At 44.8% G+C, this 25,348-nt stretch overlaps 1 protein-coding gene across 18 annotated transcripts in view; it reads left to right on the forward strand.

Moving 5' to 3' along the window:
• The window catches only part of LOC120904608 (neural-cadherin), a 251,518-nt gene that overhangs the window by 192,901 nt on the left and 33,269 nt on the right, over positions 1 to 25,348 (forward strand). For 12 of the 18 annotated variants that reach the window (XM_040314722.1, XM_040314721.1, XM_040314718.1 and 9 more), the window contains 3 exons: positions 2,071 to 2,186; positions 3,917 to 4,081; positions 19,126 to 19,263. In XM_040314722.1, the coding sequence (XP_040170656.1) occupies positions 2,071 to 2,186; positions 3,917 to 4,081; positions 19,126 to 19,263 (419 nt within the window). Of the gene's footprint in view, positions 1 to 2,070; positions 2,187 to 3,916; positions 4,082 to 6,084; positions 6,244 to 19,125; positions 19,264 to 25,348 lie in introns of all 18 variants that reach the window. The other 6 variants (XM_040314724.1, XM_040314726.1, XM_040314732.1 and 3 more) reach the window with 1 other exon arrangement.

A 25,348-nucleotide genomic window follows, 5' to 3' on the forward strand; every position in this document is an offset into this window, starting at 1 on the left:
GGCTTGACTTTTTGACCGTACAACCACACATACACAACGAAAAACACAGTTTGAATGTGATTAAAAACGGCGGAAATAAACAACAGACATGGCATTTCGTATTTGGTTAGCATTATCTCCAAATTTGTTTTAGCCCTTTTATCTTTGTATATGCACCGTAACAGTAATTTTCATTTCCGGCAGCAAGGGACCAGGCGGTCCCTCCGCCACTCTGGTTGTCGCTGTGTGCATATGTGTTTTGCTGCGTACGGTGTGTGCATTTTTCATGGTGCCCTTTTACCCCGGCAGGGGTTAAGTTTGTGGTGCTGCTAGCTATATTTATGTTTTGTGTGTGTGTGTTTTTTGTCTATCGTACGAAAAATTGGAGACAGTATATTTTTGTTCGTTATTCGTTCGCAAGGCAAAAGGGCAATTCAGTTTTGAGCAAAATAAATAGGAGCTTTTCTATGTTTGGTTCCGTTTTTTCGATGTGTCGGTAGAATCAAATATTTGCCGCAGCATTTATATACAGGAGTATTTTTTCCCATTTATTCATTCTTTTTAGTTTTTAAATGAATAACAACAAAAAACCTGTTTTACCTATGCTGTACAACCAATCACTCGTACATATGCGTACTGTGTTTCTATTGAAATTGAAAAATAACACATGCTCTTGATAGGATCGACCAACTTTTTGGCAGGTTATTTTGTGGCTGGCAAACATGGATCAAACGGAGCGTTCGTTCCTTGTTACAAACGCACACACACGCACGCACACACACGGGTTGCTAGTTGCGCTTCACGGGGTTTGTTCTCGGAACGGGCGAACTTTCCAAATTGGAACACTTTGCATCCGATCTCTGATCGTTAAATTGAGTACCCCATCCGCCCATTTACTTTTTACCGAGAATTTACCTTCTACCGAGACTGCTATGAACTGGGCGGAAGTAAATCCATCCTCAACACGCTTCCGGTAAACCTCAAGCTGACGGTGTTGTGGGCTGCTGTCAGCTTTAATCGTAACGTACTTTGACACTTTAATCCACCGAACAGTTATGGTGCTGCTGTGCTACCGTTGGGAGGCAGGTGACAAGGTGTAAAGGTTTCGGCTTTTGCTTTGTGTATTATTTGCATCGTCTTGTCGAGACAGAGTTCTAGAGCGAGAGGGGGAAACCTTCATAGTAGGTACTGCTTTTCACCCATTCCCGGTCATTGGACAGCTTCTCTGTAACCGACCAAATGGAACACGCATGGTTTGGAACGTGGTTCCAAAGAGCGATCTGTAGCTGTATTTGTTTTCCTTTGATGTACAGCATCCAATCGGAGGTAAAGTGTCAACGTAGGCAAGCTGAACCGTTTTCCGATTCACCCTCCAAGTTATGTGTCTTGAACAACGTCCCGGGGATGTCTGACGTTAGCTTGTTGTTTAAAGTATCACCGTAACGAGGTAGACACAGATTTGTGTAAGCTCCAACTTATGGTTCGTCTTTACAAACATCTACCTTTGCTCGCTATGTTTCTTGTGCCAGCGTTTTCCTTAGCTAAATCTTTGATTGTCTCCAAACAGTGTGTCGTCACAATATCCGTTTTAAATTTTTGCGTGTTGTAAAGCATTTTTATGGATTAAATTTTGCACCCCAGAGCCCTCAGAACGCTCGCAAGAAAGATATTTCTCTTTTTGATCTTGTTAGATTCATTGTCTCTTTGGAGAAGTTTCCATAGAGTTATATTGTAAATGTCTGAACACGAAAGATCTTCAAGTTTTTTTGAAGCTTCTTCTGACACCGTGAAAGATTTCCTTTCGTCAGACATGAAGCACCATACTCTAGTGAGATACGCACCAGAAGAGACGACACAGCAAGAACTACGTGATAGTGTTATAAAGACCCAGTGAGCGCACCACCCGATAACAGACCTTAAACGGGTACCGATTGAACGATCCCAATAGTAGTGTTAAACTAAAGACACCAACATCATCACCTTAGAACATACTAAACACATAAACACACCACTAAACTATCCTACCTCTTGTGTTGAGCTGCATGCTTACACTAAACCGTTTCCAAACACTCCTCTTTCTCTTCTCAACAGCGTCGCGTATTCGATACGAGATCACGAGCGGTAACATAGGCGGTGCCTTCGCCGTCAAGAACATGACGGGCGCTATCTACGTCGCCGGCGCCCTGGACTACGAGACGAGGAAACGAGTAAGTATATATGAAAAACGTCCGGAGCTCGTTTTACACATGGAGACACATTGTTTTGCCTCACATCTACATAATAGGGAGCGCAAAAAACAACATAAAAATAGCTCCCGGCAGCGACGTTGAACGTTTCTCCCATCTCGTTGAATGTGGGAGACGCGACGGTGAAACGCGACGGTATGACAGGGAAACTCCCCAGACATGGCATTATTTTTATTCGACATTTTATTGCTACAGTTTATGTGGATAACTGTATGCTTTCATGCTCTCGCATTGCTCTGACGCGTACAAGTGGGTACCAGTGAGTGTATGTGTGCGCTCGTTTCTATTTGTTTATGCGCTCGGTTGTTTGGTTTTTCCTTCCGATCTGCTGCTTTTGCGGTACTGCTTTGTGCACGTACCAAAGTGCATCGATTTACTTTATCGCACCTCTACTATCACCACAGACAGGTCTCCGTACGTACGTACGCACACACGCAATGGCAGCGCTGCAGCCTTATATCATCACACATTCGCGTGAGGGATCGAGGGGGGAACGAAGAAAAATTGCACACAAGGAAAAACGACACGACGCAGCGCAAAATCAAATGGACAGATTTATTATTTTTACGTGCCTTCCGGTACGGAAGCGATGTTGAACGCCGCTTGAACGGGCGGACATTGCACGAGAAAGATGTGAATGGAAAAAGACGGGGGTCAAATGGAAAAATTACAACCACGCAAAAAACAGCTCGTTTTTGATGAAAAAAAAACCGGACAAAGCGGGATTTCTAGTGTGTCGCATAAATATATAATCTACAGACTCAATAACAGGTCCAAAAACGATCCGAAATATTATCGTTTTTGCGCATCCTTTTTGCATTCGCATGTTCGATGCAGCAGCAGCACCAGCGGGGTGTGATTAATCGCAACAGTGATGTGGAAAATTTATGTCATATTAAAACGAGCTGTAAGGAGTCGAATTGAAAATTTAATGCCTTTTTCCCATCACACGGCTATGTGTGGACGCCCCTCTGAGTAAGGCCTTCTCATGTGTAGCTGTATGGAGCCACCCTCAAGGCGCCCGTACTGTGGCCGTACGCTAAATCGAGAGTAATGCACAATCTTTGTCCTGCCAAATGGACGATTTCCCGCTATGAGTTGACACTAAAACAACCGCACCATATGGTGATCGAATGGGCAACCCCCAGTGGAGAAATTCGATTTGGAGAACTAAGTTAGCTGTGTTCCAGATTTTTTTTTGTTTCCTTCATCCCAACAACTAAACGTTTTATGGCTATAGTTTATGGGGAAGCGGGTGCCCTTCTTATGGACCCGATTGTGCTAAAAGCTAAATCCATATTGATTGAACTATTCAACTGCGCCGGGAGAAAGGGACGTGACATTAGCTTAACACACACAGCCAGTGGTCAATGGCTTTTCCGAAAACGAATACCGTCCATTTTCCTGTACACTCCAGCCTCCGTCCTATGGGTGAGCTACACGGTTCGAGTTGGAGTTGCTTAAATATCCCGAGGATTTATGTCGCGTTACCATAGCGGCACGAACAACCACGCCTGAAGGTTGATGGATTCCGAATGGCTCACCAGCGTATATTCCCACCCCGAAACCCAGCCGGCCCAAACAGGTCTGGTGTGGTTTATATTGTTATCGTGCATTCTCTCTCTCGCTCTCTTTCTCTCTTATCCATTAATCCGTTCTGTCTCTTCCCTAACTCCTCCGCACGCATTCAGTACGAACTTCGTCTCGCAGCATCGGATAACCTGAAGGAGAACTACACCACCGTCGTGATTCACGTGAAGGACGTCAACGATAATCCGCCCGTTTTCGAGCGGCCAACGTACCGGACGCAGATTACCGAGGAGGACGATCGGAACCTTCCGAAGCGTGTGCTGCAGGTCGAACATGCAATTTCGCTCAAATCCTTCGATCCTTCCCTTTTTTTTCGTATTTGTTCTGTGCATCCACCTCCTTTTCACCTTTTACCTTCGACACAGCATTTTAAGTTCGTTTACCTCGTGTTTGTCACTTTATGAAGTTGTCATACATTTATCCGATTACTTCCAATGTCGTATGTCCTTTGAGTTCAGTTGCTTTTAGGTTTAAAAAGAACACATCTTGCATGCATATATTGTTATTCCTCCCAGTACGGCATGGTTAGCTAACAGATTTCCCTTACTGTTAATGCCAATCGTTAGATATATGACCTTAAATTATAATCCAATGTTTCTTACAGCTATTGTTCAAGTCAGAGACTTGTAATTTTCCTTTCTATATTGAAACAATTTCACAATTTTATGACGCGTGCTTTAAACTTTGGATACAGGCCAACACTAAAGCTGAAGCTCACCTGGAACCATTGTCATATTCGCGTCTTTCATCCATGTTTACTCCACGGTTTAATATTCAAATTCGTTATTTGAACAATGTTTGCCCAAAATGCCGCCCCGAAAACAACGCTGCCGGCGGCCGTCCCATCAATCGATAGGATAATTAATGCTTTCTCCTAGATTACAGGTATACATTTCACAAAATGCCACTCACACAGAGCTCCTGTTTCGAAAGGTCACAGCAAACGTCGCCCGAAACAACGGATGCGTTACCACCAATTCCCCCCTCCCACATATATTCAAAACATCGCGCATAATGCGATTATCCAATCCCTTCCCGTCGCCTTGTCTCAGCCCCATCACGTCGGCAGCTGGTACAAGCTGCGGACGTGCGGAACCGACCTCTCGCGCACCATATGTTTCGCTAATGTTCGAAATCAGATTTACAACTGATTAAATTTTATCACCTAATTTCCATCGGCATAACATTGGGGTTCCCACCCCTTGTCTAACCATGCACTGTGGCATGCGGTTGGGAAAATTTTGGTCGATGAACCTGGCTACCAACGCGCGCGGCGCTACCTGCGCTGGTGGCCTGCGGCAATTCTAAATGGGCTATAAAATTGATAATTCATTTATTTTCCATAACTCATTGACAGACAGGTCCCCGGGGCGAACGGGCCGAACAAAATGCTTCTCCTCTTCGAGCCCCACGCAATGTAATGCCACAGACTGCGGTTTTGCTACCGTTCGAGGACGCTAACCGGAGGAAGATTGCGGATCCGGTCGATCTGGGCTTCGTGGTTTCCCTCTGGTTTTCACTCGCGTGCCCACTGCAGTTTCGCGCAACTATCACGACAACCGGTTTGCCATTGCACGGGCTGTCCAACGTTTTCCCTCAGCCAAGGGAGCACCGATTTATGAACCGTCACTCCACGCCGGATGTGTGCGATAGTGTGCGGTCCGTCGGATCCCCAATAGTCTTTCTCTATGCAGAACCAACAGCAAACCGCTCGGGCACTGGTCGTTTTCCCACCGCCAAATCAAACAAAAAGTAATCGTAAATATTTCACCATTGCGGTTCTGTGTCTTGCTTGAAATCTTCACATCCTGTTACATCGGGAGGGAAGGTAAATGGGACTGTAAATTGCGACCATTTTACCCATGACCCTGTTGTGAGCTGTGTACGCGGTACGGTTTTCTGCGATTTCGGTAAACGGTGGGCCGACCGATCGGCTTACAACTTGTTGAATAATGTATGCGCGCGCTTTGAAGCGGCCCTTCGGTCGTCGTCCGGTAAGCGAGAGGTTGCTTCAACTATTCGATTGCACGAACAACAGTATCCCCCCTCCCCCCCGGCATTCGTTTACGTTCAATTCACAAACCTTCTCTAACGGGCCAAAGGAGCTTAATCGGATCACGCAAAATTTAAGCCGACGAGTAGGCAGAGGAAACAGAGCAGCAGAGGGGAAAAAAAGCTTCCTACACGGTGCGAAACGTGCAACAAACCGTTAACTAATTGCAACCTGGGGTCCCTTCTCTCCCCGTGTCATATTCTTCCCCTTCCCTAGTACTATTTGACGCTGGTCGCCTCCGACAGCCTGAACGAGAACGAAACGATCATTGTGATCAACGTAAAGGACGTGAACGATATGCCACCGAGCTTCCCGCAGCAGGTCTACGAGCGCACGATGGACGAGGAGCTGGCCGTCCCGTTCCCGATCATGCAGGTTGTTTTACTTTCCACCTACCTAATTCTGGTGACGGTGATGGGTTGGTTGCTGGGTGAACCCTGGGTGGTCGCTTTCGCTGTTGGTTTGTGCGTGTACGATACCGTTTAAATGGTGGTGGTAGGCAGTTAAGAAGCAAGCTCTTGCGCCTGAGCTTATGCAATCGATACACCCGGAGGGCACGTAAAGTGCGCTCTCTAGGTGCGCTCCCTATCTACAAGCACGAGCAAACACTAATCCATCCATCAAAGTGTGGTAGACAATCGAACTTTCCCAAACCTACAATAACCTTCAATATCTCCACACACACACACACACTGTTTCATTCAGTATTACCTAACTGCTTTCGTAGAACCGCTTGCCTAGCGCAAAAGGGTGGGTGCTGGTAGCATGTTAATCGAGCTGACAGTTGGCGTAAATCGTCCTCCCGCTCTGCGATGGAGTCCTTATCGCACGGGTAACACCTACTACCGTGGCAGCGCTTCGTGCGACCTGTGATCTGTGCCAATCGGTTTACTGCGCCGACAGCGATATATCGTGGCTTTGACGTTTCGTGGGTTTTTGGTGGTGGTTTCCTGTATAATCGCTCTTCGTTCTACTAACCCTTTTCGTTGTTTTTGTACTATATTTGCTTGATCGAAATAGATGTGTTGGATTTGGGAACAATTCTGAAAATTCCTAATCAATATAAATGGAGTTCTTCTGTGCTGGGTTAATGTCCGCTAATCCTCTTTGTCTAGCTTAATGCAGCTAAGCTGTCGTCGTTTAATGCTCTGCTAAAGGCAATATGTATTTTTTTTAGCTTATTACAGATACCAAAAACTCTCCCCTTTTTCGTCTCAAACATCACATCCACACACGTTTATCAGTAAGAGAAACTCTTTTTGCTGCCTGCAAATACTCCTGTGTCCGCCTGCTGTCACGCATGGGAAAGCAACACCTGCCTGCGGTATTGTAGGGCGGACACATTGGATTAATTAAATTTTATTTGCTCTCCGCGTGTTCCCGCAGCGCTTTCATCGAAATTCGTTCCACGCCGAATGTTGTTGCAAATTCTTTACCCCACCCCTGTGCAGTAGTTTGTGTTGTTTTAATTGGGTGTATAACGCACTGGAAGAACCAGCCGCCGGGGAGATCCTGCCGAGCTGAAATCGTTCAGCAATGCGTGTACCAGGAATCGAGCTCACCACCCCTTGGCTCTTGCTTCCCTGGCATTTTGTGACCTGTTTGGATATCCAGCAAAAGGCAATTGCTTCTTCTCCTTGCCAAACATACACCCTACGTAGGCGTTCAAACACATTTCGGTTGTTTAAAATTTGTGTTTTTTTTTCTTCTTCTTTTGTCTTGCTGTTGGTGTTTTAGTCCTTTAGGTGACTAGAACGCTGGTACACTTGGAAGATTCCTGTTGAGAGTGCACAATGTTTAACCATTCCATTCCGAGAAGGCTTGAATGTCTGTGCCTTTCTCCTGTTGTGGAATTGTTAACTTTGGGCCAATCAAACATGGCTCACGGGGATAACAGTACGTTTGGTATGAGACCGATTTGAGGATAAAAATTCTCTTTAACTCTAGCACTCCCGTAATCTTTTCTACGACGTAGGTTTAGGAAACATGTTGCAGGCATTGCAGCAACTTTGGTAAATGGAGAGTAAAAATAATATAAAGTCCATAGGTTTTCCATGCTGAAATGTGAAAATTTTCCGAACTATTGAATTATGCAGAACTCACTTTTTTTTTCGTAACTAATTGTTATAGATTTTTTTTTTCGAAAATTTCGATCAAAACCAACCAACGAATACTAATTTTTAACAGGCTACTGTCTTAGTTAAGAACTGGAAAAATATTGAACAATGTAACTTTATTCAAATTCTTCTTCTTCTTCTTTGGCACAACCGTAGTCGGTCAAGGCCTGCCTATACCACTAGTGGGCTTCGCTTCCAGAGACTTATTCATTACCATAGCAGAATAATAAGTCCGTATGGGTGCACGGTCCCATTCGGGGCTTAAACCCATGACAGGCATGTTGTTAAGTTGTACGAGTTGACAACTGTACCGGTTGCGCTCATTCAAATTAGTTTTTTTATGTTGCCTTATGGTAGACTCTATTATCAAAATAATTGTAAAATTTATTTAAAATATTTAAAACTTGTCGAAATTAAATCATCTCAACATCTGTAATAGCACTAGGTAACCGTCATGCGTTATGAAAACTCCGGACATCTTCGTACCAGTGACATTACCGTGATTGAAATGTGTTTCGCAGCCGTGCAAAATATTATTTGCCCTTCACCCATGTCATCGTGACACTTGGAAGAAAGGCGTAAAATTGTATGATGGTGAAGAAAAAAAAACCTTCCTGAGAAAGACCACACACATACACATCCCCTTTTTCGTGAAGCTTACCCAATCAAAGGTTGCACCAGCAGCTCTATCAATCTCTGAACTGGCACTGCCAAGGCTTTGGTGACTTTATTTTCACTAAGAATTTTAACACTCTGGCATAGCACTGCGGTGCCTCAAGCCGTACGGATAGCGCGAGTGACAGGAAAAAGAGCTACTGAGGAGGAAATTGCATTCACCGGATCGAAAGTGTGAAAGACTGGCATTCAAACGGTGGTGCACTGGGCATACACAAATTGGAATTGGAAAAATAAAACTGCACGATCCTCGTAAGAAGATGTTTGCAAAAGAAAGACCACTTCCACCACGCAAATCGTTTTTGCATATTCCATCGAACGACGTATGGCGCGTGTTGGACTTGAAAATTCAATTATCTGCTACTCAAAATTGAATCCCACCGAGCGTGGTACCACTACCTTGCCAACGTTCACGTTCGAATGCTTTGAAAGGTACGGTTACATTCGTCATGGCCACTGGGTTTTTGTGTGCTGCCATCGCGAATTGTCAAAAGCAAAAAACATACAAACACACACAGACACATTCCACGCCAAAACCTGATGGGAAATTCCTTTGCAGACACGCGAATAGCAGGCACACTGTCATATTTGTTGTGGCGCTTACCTTAGCGCCCGTCTTGGCGGCGGGCGATGAGTCTACTGTACCATGTGCACCAAGCTACCGAAACGAACAGAAAAAAAAACCTTATATAGACAGCTAGCTGGTAGATTTTCTGTCCTGTCGAAATAGAAAAACAAATCAATCCACTCCAACACACATCGGGTGACACATTGCCCACGAATGTTCTGCAAAACCGTTGAGACCATCAGAACCAAACAAAAAACACAATGAATGGAAGAATGTTTCGTCCGGGAATTAATTCGATATTTATGCCAAGGACAAACGACCAACGACAGGCTAGCGACTGCACACATACATGGTCGTCGATGGCCGTCACAACCCATTGTAGCGTATGAACATCCCACGGGGGAAAAACCCCGCAGCAGTTCCGAATTGTTTGCGGTTTTGGAAATGGAAATTGCAGAGACCAAAAAAAAATCGCCACATAAAAATTTCACTCGCTCCATTTCCGATTGAATTCGTCCTTGGACGTCGCTGTTTTCCGGTGTGTCGTCTCCGTTGTTACTGGCACAGCACAAAAAAAACGTTGTGTCTTGCTGTAGGCAAAATTAGAGATTGCAACAAAAAAACACCGGGAGTAGGAAAACGCATTCAATCTCGAGACTCTAACAAGCCGCAAACCACATGCAATGTAGTATGTGCGGTGTGTGTTCACCCTGGTACCAGGGATAGGAAAAAGAATTTTCTTTATCAAATCAACCGTGCCCGGCGTTTCCATGGCTGTTGGGACGCTGTGGTCTCTCTTTTTTATACATATGTACGTCACTCTCTTGATGGTGAGAAGGAAAAGACGAAGCACAATGGCCATACTAAAAAAATATGTTTTATTTTTCACAAATAATTCAATTTACATCTAAGACTTAGTAATAGACAACCCAAAATTTATCCTAATTTAAAAGCCTTTTGAGCTAAATATTTAAATACCTCCATAATTGAATGGAAAGTTAAAACAAGTTAATATCATATTCTTTAACAATATTTGTTAAAATGAATCTTATCTATAAATTATACAAAATTTTCACAAACAATCGATCGGTTTTGCTCCATAAAAAGCATTCTCAAATGCATGCTACGGTGGAAGTTACCATAGGTGGCAATTTTGCCCCGCCTTTCGCTAATGCCTGTCTATTCCTTCGTTCCTATGCACGCAAGTTGTCGTCAGCTAAACATTGTAGCCATTTTCTTCTCCTTCTTTACCACATGAATGTTTCATTGTCCAATTCTATTGCGATCGGCAATCACGCAAATGAAACGCACAATCAGTGTCGTATCGAAATAAATACCACGCCAGGGGAGAAAAGCTTTGATTCGTTTTATGGGCGAGTGAACGATCGTTGCAATCAATTCGTATCTCTTGCGCTTTGAATGTAAGCCTAATATTGTAATGTAGCAAATAGAAAAGCTCGATAATACCTTTCGTACGCACCAGGAATTTAAAATAAAATTACCCCGATGCGTATGAACCACTTGCTTATGCGTGTGTAAGTACGGTGGTAATGATCACGTGGTCATTAATTGTAATTTGGAATCCGTAACACCATGTCAGTGATAGTTGCAACTAAAGCGCTTCTACTAAAGCACTCTATTCAAATCACCAAATATCCTTTTTTCACATTGTTTGTCTCGCTACGTTATGGTACGGCGTATATTTTCCTCTCATTAATTTCCACCCGCTTAAAAGCACAACGTGGATTGTCGCTTTTAAGCGCGCGTGCAAAACCAGTCATCAGAATTAAGCGGTGCGTGTGAACGCACCACCCTCCAGCCATAATTCCCATTTACTCTATCTGAAATGATATTTCTTGTCGCGCTTTTATGGGGTACTTGAAGCTTAAATTTCCATGAACATTTCATGTGCGTAAAATGGGGCCACAGATTTAAACGCGCCGCCTGTCCCGTCCTGTCCCACCGATCAACAGCATCAAGTGGGTTGCGCTAATGGATATTAAAGAGTGCGTAATGCGCACCGTGCCGTAAGTTTGGTGTACAAACGATTATCGTCGCCGTAAGGACCAATCGGCGAGATTTGGTTTAAATATTTCACACAAAAGACACGGCGCCCAAGGGCGATAGAATCTCCCCGTGGTGACAAACGCTTAATGGTCAATAACTTTAAACGATACCGCGAGGAAGTAGTGCGACGAATGCGAGAAGCTATTTTCTGCCTCTTGTCTTGTTATTGGAACGACGCTAGCAAGCGTCAACCGACAGAGCATCGCTTCGCACAGCTTTTCTACAATGCGCTAAACGCTTTGAAAGTGTTTTGCCTGTGCCTGGTTGGCTTTTTTGGTGTTTGTTTTGGTGTGCTGAACAAATTGCAAAAGATCTTCAAAGCAGCTGCTGAAAATCGGCAGAAGCGAACGGCTCCCAAGCGCCCAAGATGATTGCAAACGCTCTGCAACACCGTCTAATGAACGGAAATTAAGTAATTTACCTGTCCGCTCTCCGTAGTGGTGCGGAAGTTCGGTTGAGTTTTAATGATGAATTGCCACCATGACCGACATTCTGCCGTCCTTCCACTGGTTCCACTCTTCCGCCAGCCCTGGAACGACGGATAGCGATCTAGAAAATGACCAATGTTTTTTGCTCATTTTTCCACTGGAATTTGCTCTTGCCATGTTTCTGCAAAAAGGGAAAAAATCAGAAAAGTAGGATCACAAACGAATAGTGACAGGGTGGAAAAATGTGTATCTTTTCGTAGCTCCCGTTTCCTTTACTTCCCTCGTTCTTGCGCCCACCGCGCAATGTCAAACCGATAAAGCATGAAGCAAAGCCTGGCGATGCCTTTTGAATGGTCGCCAGCACGCGTTTGTTCGTTTAGATCGAAAAAGAAACCAACAAAAAAAATACAAGAGAACATGAGCAAGAGAGCGATGAAAAAAAAAACGAGAAAAGCATTTCAACTTTCCAAATTCAATTAAAATCTCGTTAGAACAATTTGTTCTAGGCAACAGTTTGGTCCATTTTCATGCCATTTCTTTCTGTTCTGTTGGATTTTTTTCTTTTCTTTTTTCTGTGTGTGCCAATTTTCTTTTTTGGCGTGTTTTTTTCTGTGCAATGCAACTAGAAACATTTTTCCACCTTCTCTCCACCTTTCTCAGTGTGGATCATTCTACCAAGTTTCATGCGAACAGAACAGGGTGGTGGATGTTTTATTTTTCTTTAGCTTTAGTTCCCGTTACGTTTGCGTTGCATTCCATTGAAGCATCACGAGCAAACGAAACTCTCCGCCACTCGTCCTGCAATAGCTGCAGGGCGAACATCCGCTTACTGTCTGCTATTATCCCCACGCCTCGAAACGAATTACTTGCTACTGGTCGTCTCGAACCCCCTAAAAGTGTAGCAACTGCAGCTAGTACTGTCAGTTTGGTTCATCGCGAGTGAAATTTATGAACATTTTGCAGCACCAACCAAAGCAGTTGGGACGGTTCATGGCTCTCTTTTCAGCGCAAGAAAATCCCCCCTCCATCAACAGAGCGGACAAAATACAGTGCGCCCAGTGCTTCTTACGGGCTTCCGAAAAATGTCAGTTGTACACAAGTGAAAAACCGATCTATCTCGGAAAATTGTTGAACTTCTAGTACAAAACTATTGCTACAGCTTCAGGGAATCAGCTTCCAGGAAGTTGTACAAACTCCCTTTTCAGTGCTGCTCTTCCCGCTTCCAGCACAACATGATGAATTGTTGCTGTGCTGTGGTGAATTGAATGAAAATCTTAAAGAATTCAAAGCTGCTAGAAATGTGTGCTTCATGTGCTAACCAAATTCGTCGAAATGGCAAAAAAGCGACCCATTTTGTGATGGATGGGCAGTGGCTGAATTGAAATGTTATTGTTATTTCATGCTTCTGCTGTACACCACCCCTCCCCCCTCGTTTTCTGATCTGGCCTGAAAGTTCACAGAAGAAAAGCAAACCAAAAAAAGGATGGAGAATTTGTAGAATTTAAACAAACCAATCATCCGAGCATCCGACGAAGGTTAGGCTGGGTGAGAGCAAACAAAGTGAAAATGTTTCAAATCTCCTAGGTACGTTCCGTCGTCAGGCCAGGCCAATTGACAAGGTGGTGCTGCTCATTTGTTTGATGAATTATGCATGCCCGGAAAGTACAAGATGAGAGCCGACAGAAGGCACAGTGTGTAAAATTGGCCAGACAACACAACAAATGACGGGTCTTTTCCTGCACCCGTCTTTCCCCGTCGATGAATGCTGCTGGGAAAATGTGAAGCAATCATCAATTGAGCGTGTTTGTTGTATGATGTACATTTCTGCTCCATAATAGCATCGTATCATGTTTCAGGCACAAAAGAAATCTGCAAAATTTGGTGTAGCCATTTATGCCACCGATACACCACTTACTACACTCACAGCTTCTGGGGGAAATGGTGCTGGTGAGAAATTTTGCAATCATCGGCACAATTATGACAGCTTATACAGGATTGCTTTTGGAGCTTCTAAAAGTTCCCTCTTTACGCATTACATGTTTCTTTTGCTACCCCAATGCACATAGCAAGCCAATGCAAGCGTGCAGCAAAATCGGAAGTGTGCACAAGAAAAATGAAGACATTTTCGATGCAGCAACCGTTGCACCACCGCACACACTGCGCGTTACTGGCAATAAATCATTTCACCATAAATACGATGAAAAGAAATACGGTACGTGCTGGAGCATATTTTGAGGGTTTCGGTTTGCAGCCAATCCCAAAGCTCGTTCCTGCACTTTTATCCGCCTCCTGCATTGCAATATTATGTTGGACAAAAAAGGGCGTTTGTATTGCTTTTTCGCTCGCCCATTTTAATAAATTTCGTTTTTTCCCTCCATCAACTTAGGTATTCCATTTTAACCAATGGTGTGTTTGATGTTATGTTGTGGTGTACATCATGGCACCCCCACTTTCCCCTTTTGATCATGACTGAGTGTTTGAGTATGTGCCAATCCAGCCTGATTGGGGTGACGCTTTCCACTCAACCAGAACAACTGCACCAGTGCTTTTTCTTGCTTCCAGCTAGTTGGCTGCTACTCAGCTGAATGACAGCAACGAATTTGCCAATGCACCTTTTTTTCTTCTCGAAAAAAACCAATTACCGAAAGCATTGAACCAAACTAACTGCAAGATGTAACGGGCGTGCGCGCTATACGTTTCTTTGTTGTCGAGCGAACTGTCGATATAAAGCCAAAAGCTAAACAACAACTTTGCTCCCCGTTGATGTTCATGTTGATGATGATGATGATGACGTCGAGAACCGACCGCGATAGAGTGGCGAAAGTCGCGTGCTGTGATAGTAAATTACAAAGTTTGCCGGGGTACCCGTTCAACCGCAGCCATTTGACAGATTTCGTTATACACAACTATAATCCACCCATTTTCACCCTATTCTATCAGTGTTATCGTAACAGAATATGCGGTAAAGAGCGGAGGACCCAAGGAGCTAAGGTGAGGAATTTCCTTAAATTCAATATTTCACTCTCGCCCCCGTTGCTTCCCTTCTGGGAAAGGTGAGCTGATCCATTATGGCACAAACAACAAGAAGAGGATAAGAAGCGAGAGAATAAGACGTTGATTATCTGCTGCTGCAGTCTTTCTGCTTTCAAGAAGAGAGCGAGCGTTTTCTTAAGCCAGCCCTCTTCGGCGCACTATTTTGAGTGTGTGTGTGTGTGTTTGGCCCTCGAGTCAGACGAGGTTATCTGTCTGGTAAAGTTATCGTAGATATGAAATATGAAAATTACTTTTCTCGCTTCACTTCGTTCCTCCGCTCCCCTTACACCGAACGAGCATCCCGGTTTGCCTCTTCCACCGGCTGCTGCTGCTCCTGGTAGGTTCACCTGTAAGCGATTTTTGTTTTTTTGTTGGCGTTCTTCCCTTCTGCTCGTATTATCATTATCTAACTTTTTCCAAGAAATGGGAAGAAAAGCTTGCCAAACTTCTCGTTTGTGTGCCAACGTTTCGGCTCAGCAGCAACGGCTTTGAGTGGTTTATATCTACACGCTACTGTTTTAAAGCTTTCCCTCATACGATGCGAGCCAAAAGCTATACTGCAGCTTTTTTTGGATTCTTCCTTTTTATTTAAACACTTTTACCGGCAAGCAAGTATATTGCAATTTTTCATGTGGCAGCAAAAGTCTCACGTTAGATGGTAAATTTAAACAGTTTAACGATGCTTAACGATGCACTCTTTGAGGGGTTGTCAACCGAACAGTTATTGTGTAATGCAACTCGCGTAATGAAAGGATTCCATCGACAAACGATGTTTGCTCTTTAATTCACTAAAACTGAACCTAAACGGATTGATTGTTTTATAATTTGACTCATTAAAAATAAACAGAATCACTATTGTTTTGATTGTAAGTCGTGAAACAATATAATGGCTTCATTTAATTATTTAAAAAATCCTACTACTTATTTGTTTTATTTTTCTTTCTCGTGTAACGTGTTACAAAAACACAGCAAAATTAAATATTCGATTAATGAAGCTCTTTTCATCGACAAAACAGCCACAAACAGCAGTTTTGTTCCTCGTCGAGCTTATTAAATTGTTAATTTCACCATGCACGGAACAACAAGTTTCAATGAGTAGTGGAAATTCAAATTGTTAAGCAACAACAAAAATAAAATAAAAATACAAAATCACATAATGCAGGGAAACGGTATACCTCCTCCCCATTGCAGTACTCAAACCAAACCCTAATGTGCAGTGCATTGGTACAGCTGCACACTCCCAGGCGGAAGTAGTAAATTACCTCAGCTATTATTATCCCGAACCATAATCACCCGGGGGGAGTGTGCTCATAAATTCCCATCCTCGCCGGTGATGCAAACGCGCGGTGCTTCATAAATTTCATCCCATCATACGTACACACACATTTACACACGCACCTTTCCTCTCACTGTGCTTTTCCAACGGCTAATATGCCCATTCTCCCCCGATTACTCCGTTTGAAAATGGAATTAATTTTTTTTAACAAAAACATGTATGTAACCAATTTTTGTATCGCAAATCGAATTGAGAGCCAATTGGGCCGGTGTGCATGATAGCATCGTTCGGAACCATGTTTTAGCGACGCACACGTGATAGGTTGGACGAGTATTGGAAGGGGAATGTGTGAACAAATTGAAACAAATCACTAATTTGTTCGTAACCGCTACTACCATTCCCTGTAGCACTATCAGGCCGATCCTGTGCTAACAACTTCCATTAGGATGTAAAACACCTTTCGTCTAAATTGCCCCAATCAAGAGTGTTGTGTTGTGTGTTGATTAAATCAACACGAAATTGTTGGACGTGTACGAGATGTTTAATTACATCAGAGTGTGAGTAAGTGTAGTGTAAGCCAGTCTTTCCGGATTCCATCGTTTGCAATGATATTTTGATAAGGCAGAAAAATTCGAGTGACTATGTTAAGGATGTACTTTCCTCTCTTCTTTTCATTGCGTTATCGAGATTAAATCCGTAACGTAATCTACAAAATTTGTTAAAACTATGAATAAATTAGCAAACGACCGTCATTTTAGTATAAACGAGTTCTACCTCGTTCATTTATTGCGTTGATTAAATTCACCTTTTATCAGTGGTCCTTGTGGAATTCCCACAGCAACTCGGGAAGGTTTAAAGAGGCGCCGCGGGCCACGTCTAATAGGCTGTGGGAGCTTCCCAAATCCCAGGTTCGCCGTAAATCAGCTCCTGATTTGCGTCCATACCATCCTTTATCGCATCGACAAATCTGTCCTGGCATAATTTACACTTAATCGAAAACCGATCAACCATTCAGACCATCCAAACCAACCAAAGCTCTTGGTCGATTAATTTTCCTTCATCCCCAATACGGCACTACGACAGCACATGCCTTGAGCGCTGTTTATGAAAGAGGGCGTAAATAGATGTCAGACATGGTGGAGAATCGATGCTTTGATAGAGCCAAACCATGAACGGTGGATTCATTATCGTCGGCCCCGTCACTGTTATCATAGCGACCAGCTATTTGTGTCTTGTCTGATTTTCCGATAGATCACGACACACCGACACATACGCGACGCATAGAGAGATTTGTATGACAATGGTTACGTTGAGTTGGTTTAGACTTACGATGTAATGCTTATGCTAGGTACATAAATTGATGCTTTTTGATGAATATTGCAATTTCTTTCCTTTTGAAACTTGTGCATCTGTCTGTAACACAAAATCAAGAAAACTAGAAAAATTGAACAAATTTTTACCAAGGTGTGAATTATCGTCACTTTGAACATCAATTCGAGACGTAGTCTTACATCGACACATTCCCTCTTCTGCGAATGTCACATGCATACATCACTGCTTCCCATTGCTGATGCACTTTCCCCGGCACCTCTAAAGAATTGGCATCATCTTATATCCAATTATGGCGTGCTTTCATTCGTAAAATTAACTATGAAGGGTACGAGCTTATTCGTTTTATGCCGCGAGCCGTTAAGCTTCTTACGGCTTCGCCTTTATGCGTTATATGCTGTGCTTCAGTCGAATCTCAACTGGAGCATACTGCTTCCACGCACAAATCACACACACATTTCTACTGAAGTGCATACGGCCGTCCGTACAACTCTCCTCTGTCTGCAAATGGCACTCATTAGCACTGCCGGGTTTGGCTTTGGAAAGATCCTTTAATCCTGCCAAATGCACACCTGCATGCGCGCAATCTCCGGCCAAGGCGACAAAATAGTGTCATCAGCAGAGAATCCTTTTGATCCGGGCGCTAATTAAATTCTAATCCATCCTCACGTGGACACACACGCACACGCACATGCATTCACATTATTCTCGGACGTTTTTATGAACGTGTTGGTATGCGTGTCAAATGCGCGGTGGCACTGAAACGCCCTCAAAATATCCGGGCTGGTGCAGGTGATACATGGCGCACGTCCGTTCCGTCTAGGTAACACAGCACCGGTGCTGATGAAAAGTTATTTAATGCACTCATACTTATCCCAAACACACCCAAAACTAGCGATACAACAGCAAACCGACTGCTACATCACGTTTAACTAGCGACACACTACATCACGTTTAGCAGAGCCACCCACCTGGTGGAAACACAGTCAGACCGAGCCTGGCTTTCATGTCTAGCGACGTGGAAAATGCAGCAGTACGATGTGTGTGTGCGTTTGCGTTTGGTCGACTGACTTCTTATCGAGTTGCATCCTGTTTACTACAGCCCGATCCCAGCTAACCAAATCTTCAAAGAACTCCGTGCAGTAGCAGCAGCAGCAGCAACAGTATCAGCCGGTCGCTTTACCACATGGTCTTGATTAGCAAGATCGAATAATCCTAATCCTGCTGTTTCGTTGTATCGATTAAGGTCTACACTGCTTACCTATGTGCGCTACAGTAAATGTGCTCTTTTTCTTTCCTTGTCTTGTAAATAATTTAATTTCTTTCATTTCCATCCCACGCGATGACGGTCTTCGGTATGTGCTTGGGTGTCCAAGGGCGGCCGGTGGTCAGCGCTGCTCACGCAAATCTGCTTAATGCAGGAAAGGAGAAAAGGAAAATCTGTTTGACTAACCAATCGTAGTAGATTGCTTTGAGTTTGCTCTATTAGCACTAATTCCCTTTCATCCCAATTTGATTCGTTTTCTATCCAATTTGCATGAACATTCCTTTCCCTTTCCCAGCATTCCAACTGCATGTCTTTTTTAGATTAAATCTTGTAAAAATTGCTGCCCCATTTTGCAAGGGACTGCAGACGGTCCAATCTTGGCGCGTCCCTGCTGCTCATCTAAGATGTATCATCACTGATTGATTTTGTGTTCTTTTTCTTCTATGTACTGCTCATCAAACATACATACCGTGTTACCGGCCACTGGGGGAAAACAGGTCACCGCCACCGATGGCGACAAGGATCGGCCACAGAACATCGTCTACTTCCTCACCGGTCAGGGTATCGATCCGGACAATCCCGCCAACAGCAAGTTCGACATTAATCGAACTACCGGAGAAATCTTTGTGCTCAAGGTAAGTTGACACTCCACAGACACAGGTGCATGGATGCTATTGCTGCGGTCTTAATTAACTACGCTCATCTGTGTTTACCGAACCCCGGGATTCTGAGGGCACCGGGCAGACTTTGGGGTTGGGTTGAATCGATTGTTGAGGTTGCTCTAGCTGATACGTCTTGCCGTACGTTCGATTGTATCCGGAAGCATTTTCCATGACACTTCACTTCAAGACCGTTCGAACAGCATACGCCACCAGCATCAGCAAGAATTGAGAACAAATCGATAAGTCTCGGAATGGCACTGTTGCGAAAGGCACCACGACCACCACCACCACCACTACCAGATCGCTTCATCGCTTTGACATCAAGAGCAAATTGAATAGTTTCGGACCATCGTGACCATTTGACTTCCGGTTGGCTTTTCTCTTCTCCTCTGCGTTGATCTCCTCCCCACAGTTGGCAAGTTGCTAAACGGGCAACGCAATGAGCGTTGGAGCAACTTTTCCCCTTCCGTCCCAGACAACTCAGCTTTCTTTATAATGGACACTACCCGGGATTGGCTTAATCATACCGACGACAAGAATATTATGAGAATGTCCTCCCTAGACCGTACTACGTGCTCCCGCTTTGCACGCGCAGCGATTCCTGGCTGTGTCGAATGCAGAACCCGCAATGCTCATCGAATGCCTGGGTGTCGACGCCTTGCAATAAGTATCTTCTGAAGGCGGTGTGTGTGAGTGTGTGTGTGTGTATTCTGCTTCCGGCCGTAAGCTGTCATAAATCAAAAAACTTTGCACAATTTATCTTTCCCGTGTCCTCCTGCTCGAATCGACATCGATATCGAAGTGCCAGAAGTATTACAGTACCGACCGGGTGGGTTGGGGTCTCCACCGAAAGATACGATGGTGGTTCTACGAACGGTCCGAGCCAGTCGTACAGACCGTGGGCTGTCAACATTCGTTTAGAAAACGATGAAAATGCCGGAACTAATCTCTCCGCCCACGGGTGAGCGAAACTTCCCGAGGAGAAGCTGGCCAGAGGTGCTGAGGTGAAGTTCCGCTAAATTAATGACTTCATCACGTCGTTCGAAAGGGCGGATCACGCACCGTGCAGACCGGGAAGACGGTGTGCTCCCGCATTTGGTTTAATGCCAACCCGAGCCAAAGTCATAAATTCAAATGAGCGATTTTAGCTTCACACTCCCCGCTCTTTTCTAATTGGATGCAATTTAGGGCGCGTCAGAAAAGCGCGCGCTGCAATTAAAATTCTGCCCTGTTCGTAGTTTTTGATGCGAAGTTTTGCACAATTTTTGCTCCGTTTCTTATGCGGCAAAAATTTTGAAGCTCAGCTTCAAACCTCTACCTTTGCTTGGGTGCCAATGATTTTACGATTCCACTCAATGGTTTGGCGCATCGAACTTATTTCTCGCTCAAAGAATCAAAAACGTGTCAAAAAGTGCCAACGGCTGCCATCAAAATGCTTGAAAGTGCCATTACGTTTACTAACCAAAAACCCTCTGACCCACGGAAAAACCACCGAGCACCGAGTTGGGTGGGTTGGTGTGCATAGTGAGCTTTCTTTCCGAAAGTCAAAAACAACTTTTATTTTCGCAAAAAAAAGGAAGGTCAAAATTGATAGTACGTCTTCCGCTTGCAACACGCAGCAAGGAAACAACTGCTCAACCAACCCAGCACAAGCACTCGCCAGTCAATAAAGACGGCCATTAAAAATGCATTTGTGAGAGCGCTTGAACGAAACTTGCTGCTCGTCCCTCCGGGCAGGAAGCAAGGAGGCAACGCAGTGTCACCCACTAGAATGCTGTATTACCAATTCCCGTCAAATTTCCACGTAAAGCTGGTGTGGACACCATTTTACATGCCTCCTGCGTTTGCCTCATCTCCCTGGGCGAAGTAGCGTAGTCTGCCGGGGCACTTAAAAGTTATCAAATTTTACGCTTTGACAGAGCGGATCGATCGAGGCTCTGGGCTGAGCTGCGGTAACGAGTCAGCCGGCTATTGCAAAGAATCGAACACACGTCTAAACCGAGTGAGGTTCTGTAGGCGCACACCCTTTGTGTGTGTGGTGAAGAATGTATGCCGCTGTCGTCGTGGTGACACATTCGCGTAAACTTTGGAACACCGGACAGGAGTCGGAAAAGTTTACCCAAGCTTTCAATCCCCCACCCCAATCCGAACAGTCTGTTTTTGAGCTACTTTGGTGAAAGTTTGGCCACTCTATACACCCACACGTACGTGTTACCATGCATTCAGCCGATGCGTGAAATATGTGATCTCCTCCACACCATACGGGGGCTGTGATCTTTCTGCCAAAGCTCTAGCAGCAGGGTGTGCGCCAGCCGTCATTTGCAGGCACAGCAACCAGCCGCCTCCACGAGACACCAGCTGTGACGATCGCTATTTATTCATCATGCAGGCAAGTAAGTAAGAAGCAGCAGCAGCTGCAGCAGCAGCAAGAACTAAGTTCGTTTCCCGAAGGGATATCCCTCCGTTACTTGGGAGGATCGTATTTTAAACGCACTCTCTGCTCGATTGCGGGAATGCCCTGGGCGCGCCCCAGTGGGAAGTAACAAATGAGAAAAGATGTTCTCAGTCTTTCTCTCCACTTAGTAAGAAAGTTTGCTGCCTGTCCTTCCTCATTTTGTTCGGTGCTTTTTGTTAGCAGCTACCTTTTTTTTTGGTTTGGGTAAAAGCGCTTCTTTAACGAGTGGCCAAGAAGGCAAGAAATTATACACCAATTTCCGAAAATCGCAGGCACACCGAAGGGGCAGAGAAGAAACAAAAAGCCCCTGAGCTTGGGTGAACGAAAAACTTTCCCCGGTTATCACGGTTGGTAAAGCAAAGAGGGAGAATAAAAAAAACAGGGACTACACAAAAGGGCCCAATTGTAGAAGGAAGACAAGAAGCACGAAATAATGGAGGAAAAAAGAGCAACGTTCAATAAATAATATTTAAGTCGGCCAAAGGTTTTGCTCACCGGCGGGGCAGTGCACAAAAAGTCGGTCCCGCACTTGGAGTGGAGAAAGACACGGAATGGCCACTTGACCAGGATTTCCTCTTTTTTTTTTTTGCACACACACCGTCTTCGCTGCTTCACTGACTTTTTGATGTCATTTTACGACCGCACGGTGGAGGTGGGCGATAAAAGTAGGAAAAGGTTGGAATATTTAGTCGAAGATTTCTGACGGCTTCTCACTCACTTCCCGTCCCCGTACCGCCGATGTGTACAGTGTGTGTGTGTAATCCTGCAGCAATCATTCCGGTTCCGGAAGTGGGTGTCACTCGAAGGGGCAATAAAAGGCGTATTGTGCACAAAGCGACCGGATGGAACCGTTTGGCCTTTAACCCACCTGTGTAAAGGGAGAAAACGGGAGAGCGGAATGGAACAAGACGGTACGACTTACGAGGTAAAACTTATCAGGAACTTATCAAAAAGCGACAGAACGGCTTTCTTTTTTGGCACCAGCACCAGTCTGCCACGGTTTGACACACGGTGCCACCGTCTTGCTTCGTGGAAAGCACCGCCGGGGAAAAGTAGATCTGTGCAAGCAAGCAGCTCGTACTAATATAATCGGCTAACGGTTGCGCTTGCTTTCGCCGCTTGCTCTTGGGTTCTGCTTCCGATTTCCGCCGCACGTTAGTTACCTAAAGCACATCGTAATTATGATAAGCAGCCGTATTTGTGACCGTGTTCGCCCTTTTGCCCTGCCATTCCTGCTATCTACAGATCGTTTCGTGTAGTCAAAGTTTGCCTGTTCGCCCGTTGCGAACGATGGGGTGGCCTTTCTGTCCTGCCGCGTCACGGGGAACGGGATTTTCATTGATGCATTTTTCATGACCCGTAGACATCTTGCGCATCGTGCTCCTCGCCCTTACCACACCCATCGACTTGTGCAACGATCGCTAGAAGGATGCCATGTTCCTGTGGAAACTCTTTAGAGGGTTTTTTTTAGTCCTGTCGTTCCCTGTCTTGTTTGGCAAAGATACGTCGTAGCCTTCTTTCGCTTTAGCAGCAGTGTTGGCACCAGCAGCAGCAGCAGCAGCATTATGGCTCGCTCGGCACTCGACAGCTTAAGCTATCAAAAATTACAAGAACATTATGAAATTGTTTGCTTATTTGCAGCCAGCTTACCCCCATTCGTGTACTGCTGCTGCTTGTGCGCTTCGTCTCGTGTCATTAAATATCCAACTAATGATAGTTCGGTTGACTTTGGGATCGCTGGCAGCTGGCCTGAAAAGGAGCCTTTAAGGAGCTTATTTGCGACGGACAGAATTTAATTGTGCTGGTTTGTGTACATTAAAGTATCTTAAACGTCTCAATCGAAGGCACGCAAGTACAATAAATCGTGCCAATAAAGTATTAATTAAACATGATATCTTTCCACCAGCAGCATCAGCAGCAGCAGCAGCGCTGCTATTGGTTCAGTAAGCTTTCGTTCTTTGAGTTTTCGGCTAACGATACGCTCTTACACTCAATTAAACGTGTATCCATCCGCGGAAATCGAAATTTAATTCACTGTAAAAATGTGCGGGCATTTCCCACCGGCAACACGACCACGCACCACGCCTGAGGAAAAGGTCTTCGGGTTTTCCGCGCCCACTCCAGCAGGACCCAAAAACACACACACACACAGACAAACAGACAAAGAGTGTGGACGCGGAAAGTTTATATTTGATGTTTTTGTTTGCAATCGAAATGGATGGAAGCTTGATTCGCCATTTATTTATGATCTTTTCGCTCTATCTGGCCGGGCCGGTATCCTTCCCCCCGTCCCTGTATGCAGTGAGCCATTCCGTGGAACCGGTTTTCGGCATTTATTGGATTTCTCCCAATCACTCTGAACGCTCGCAAAAGCCTGTTCGAGCACGGAGAAAAACCGATGCCGACCACCACCAACAACATCACCACCGGGGAGCGTGTGCTTTATTGGTGGTAAAATTTATCATTTTCTTTCGTTTTGTCTCATTTTCGGGTGCGGTTCTGTTGTGCGCCCAAAACGGCACCCATAATCCAACACTTTTCGCCGGCGGGAAAATTGTGATAGCTTTCATCCTGCCTGCTGCGGTCTCCCCCTTTAGGACAGGCAATCGAAATTGATCCGATTCTCTGCCGTAATCCTTCTTCACCCGCCTAAGGGAGGGGGTGCGGGTTCGATGGTAGGGAGGAAAATGTGTATGTGTGTGTGTGCCTTCTGTGGTGGCGATGCAAAAGGTAGTAGTGGTAGTAGGCAGCAGAAAACCTCAATCTTGCTTGTACATTTAATTTGATTTCTGTCTTGTTTTTGATTGCCTTTTTTCAATTCGCGATACTTTTTGTGCTTCCTTTCGCGTGTCGATGGCGCACTGGGCTTGATGTCTCTTTGCCATTGTTTCGGGTGCTAAACGACAAGGATGGTCTTTTTGGTTTTGTTTTTTTGTGCAAAAATGCTTCGTAATGCAGCGCCTTTCATTTTTTTTCTTGCTTGCTGCCGTGCCTGTCGTATCGTCTAACGACAGTTTGATGGTTCGTTGAGTGTCGCTGAACCGTGCGATGGCAACATGCGGACACCCAGCATGCTGAAGCTCACTGCAACAAATAAGCCATACACACAAAAAAAACATATTCTGCCTCTCTACTACGCCTCCAGCCCAGCCGGACTTTGCCAGCAGATTTCCTGCGAACGTTTCACAAGCACCGAAATTCGACAAATAATAACACGCGACACAGAAAGAACGCCTCCGCACAGTCTTGAAAGTCATAAAAGCTAATGGCTTTAGGGTTGAGCCCCCCCACCAGCAGCAGCTTCGGTAGGGTGGGTGGATATCGCTGAAATATTCATGTAAATGTTCCTGATGGGCGCAATTTCGAAACGGCGATGCGCTCTTGCCGTGACTGGCCCGAGAACGAAACATGCACGACGACGACGACGACGACGAGATGTTTTGCGCTTGATGTTATGTTAGTTTTATGCGCGCCTAAAAGATCGTTCACGCGGTCTTGTGTATGTGTGCGTGGGTTTAAAAATTGGTGAAAAATATGCACACGCCCATTTGGAGAGAGAGAGAGAGAATGAGTGAAAAAACCGACCCCAAAATGGACACGTAT

The sequence above is a fragment of the Anopheles arabiensis genome, chromosome 3 (genome assembly GCF_016920715.1).
Source record: "Anopheles arabiensis isolate DONGOLA chromosome 3, AaraD3, whole genome shotgun sequence".
Classification (NCBI taxonomy): Eukaryota; Metazoa; Arthropoda; class Insecta; order Diptera; family Culicidae; genus Anopheles; species Anopheles arabiensis.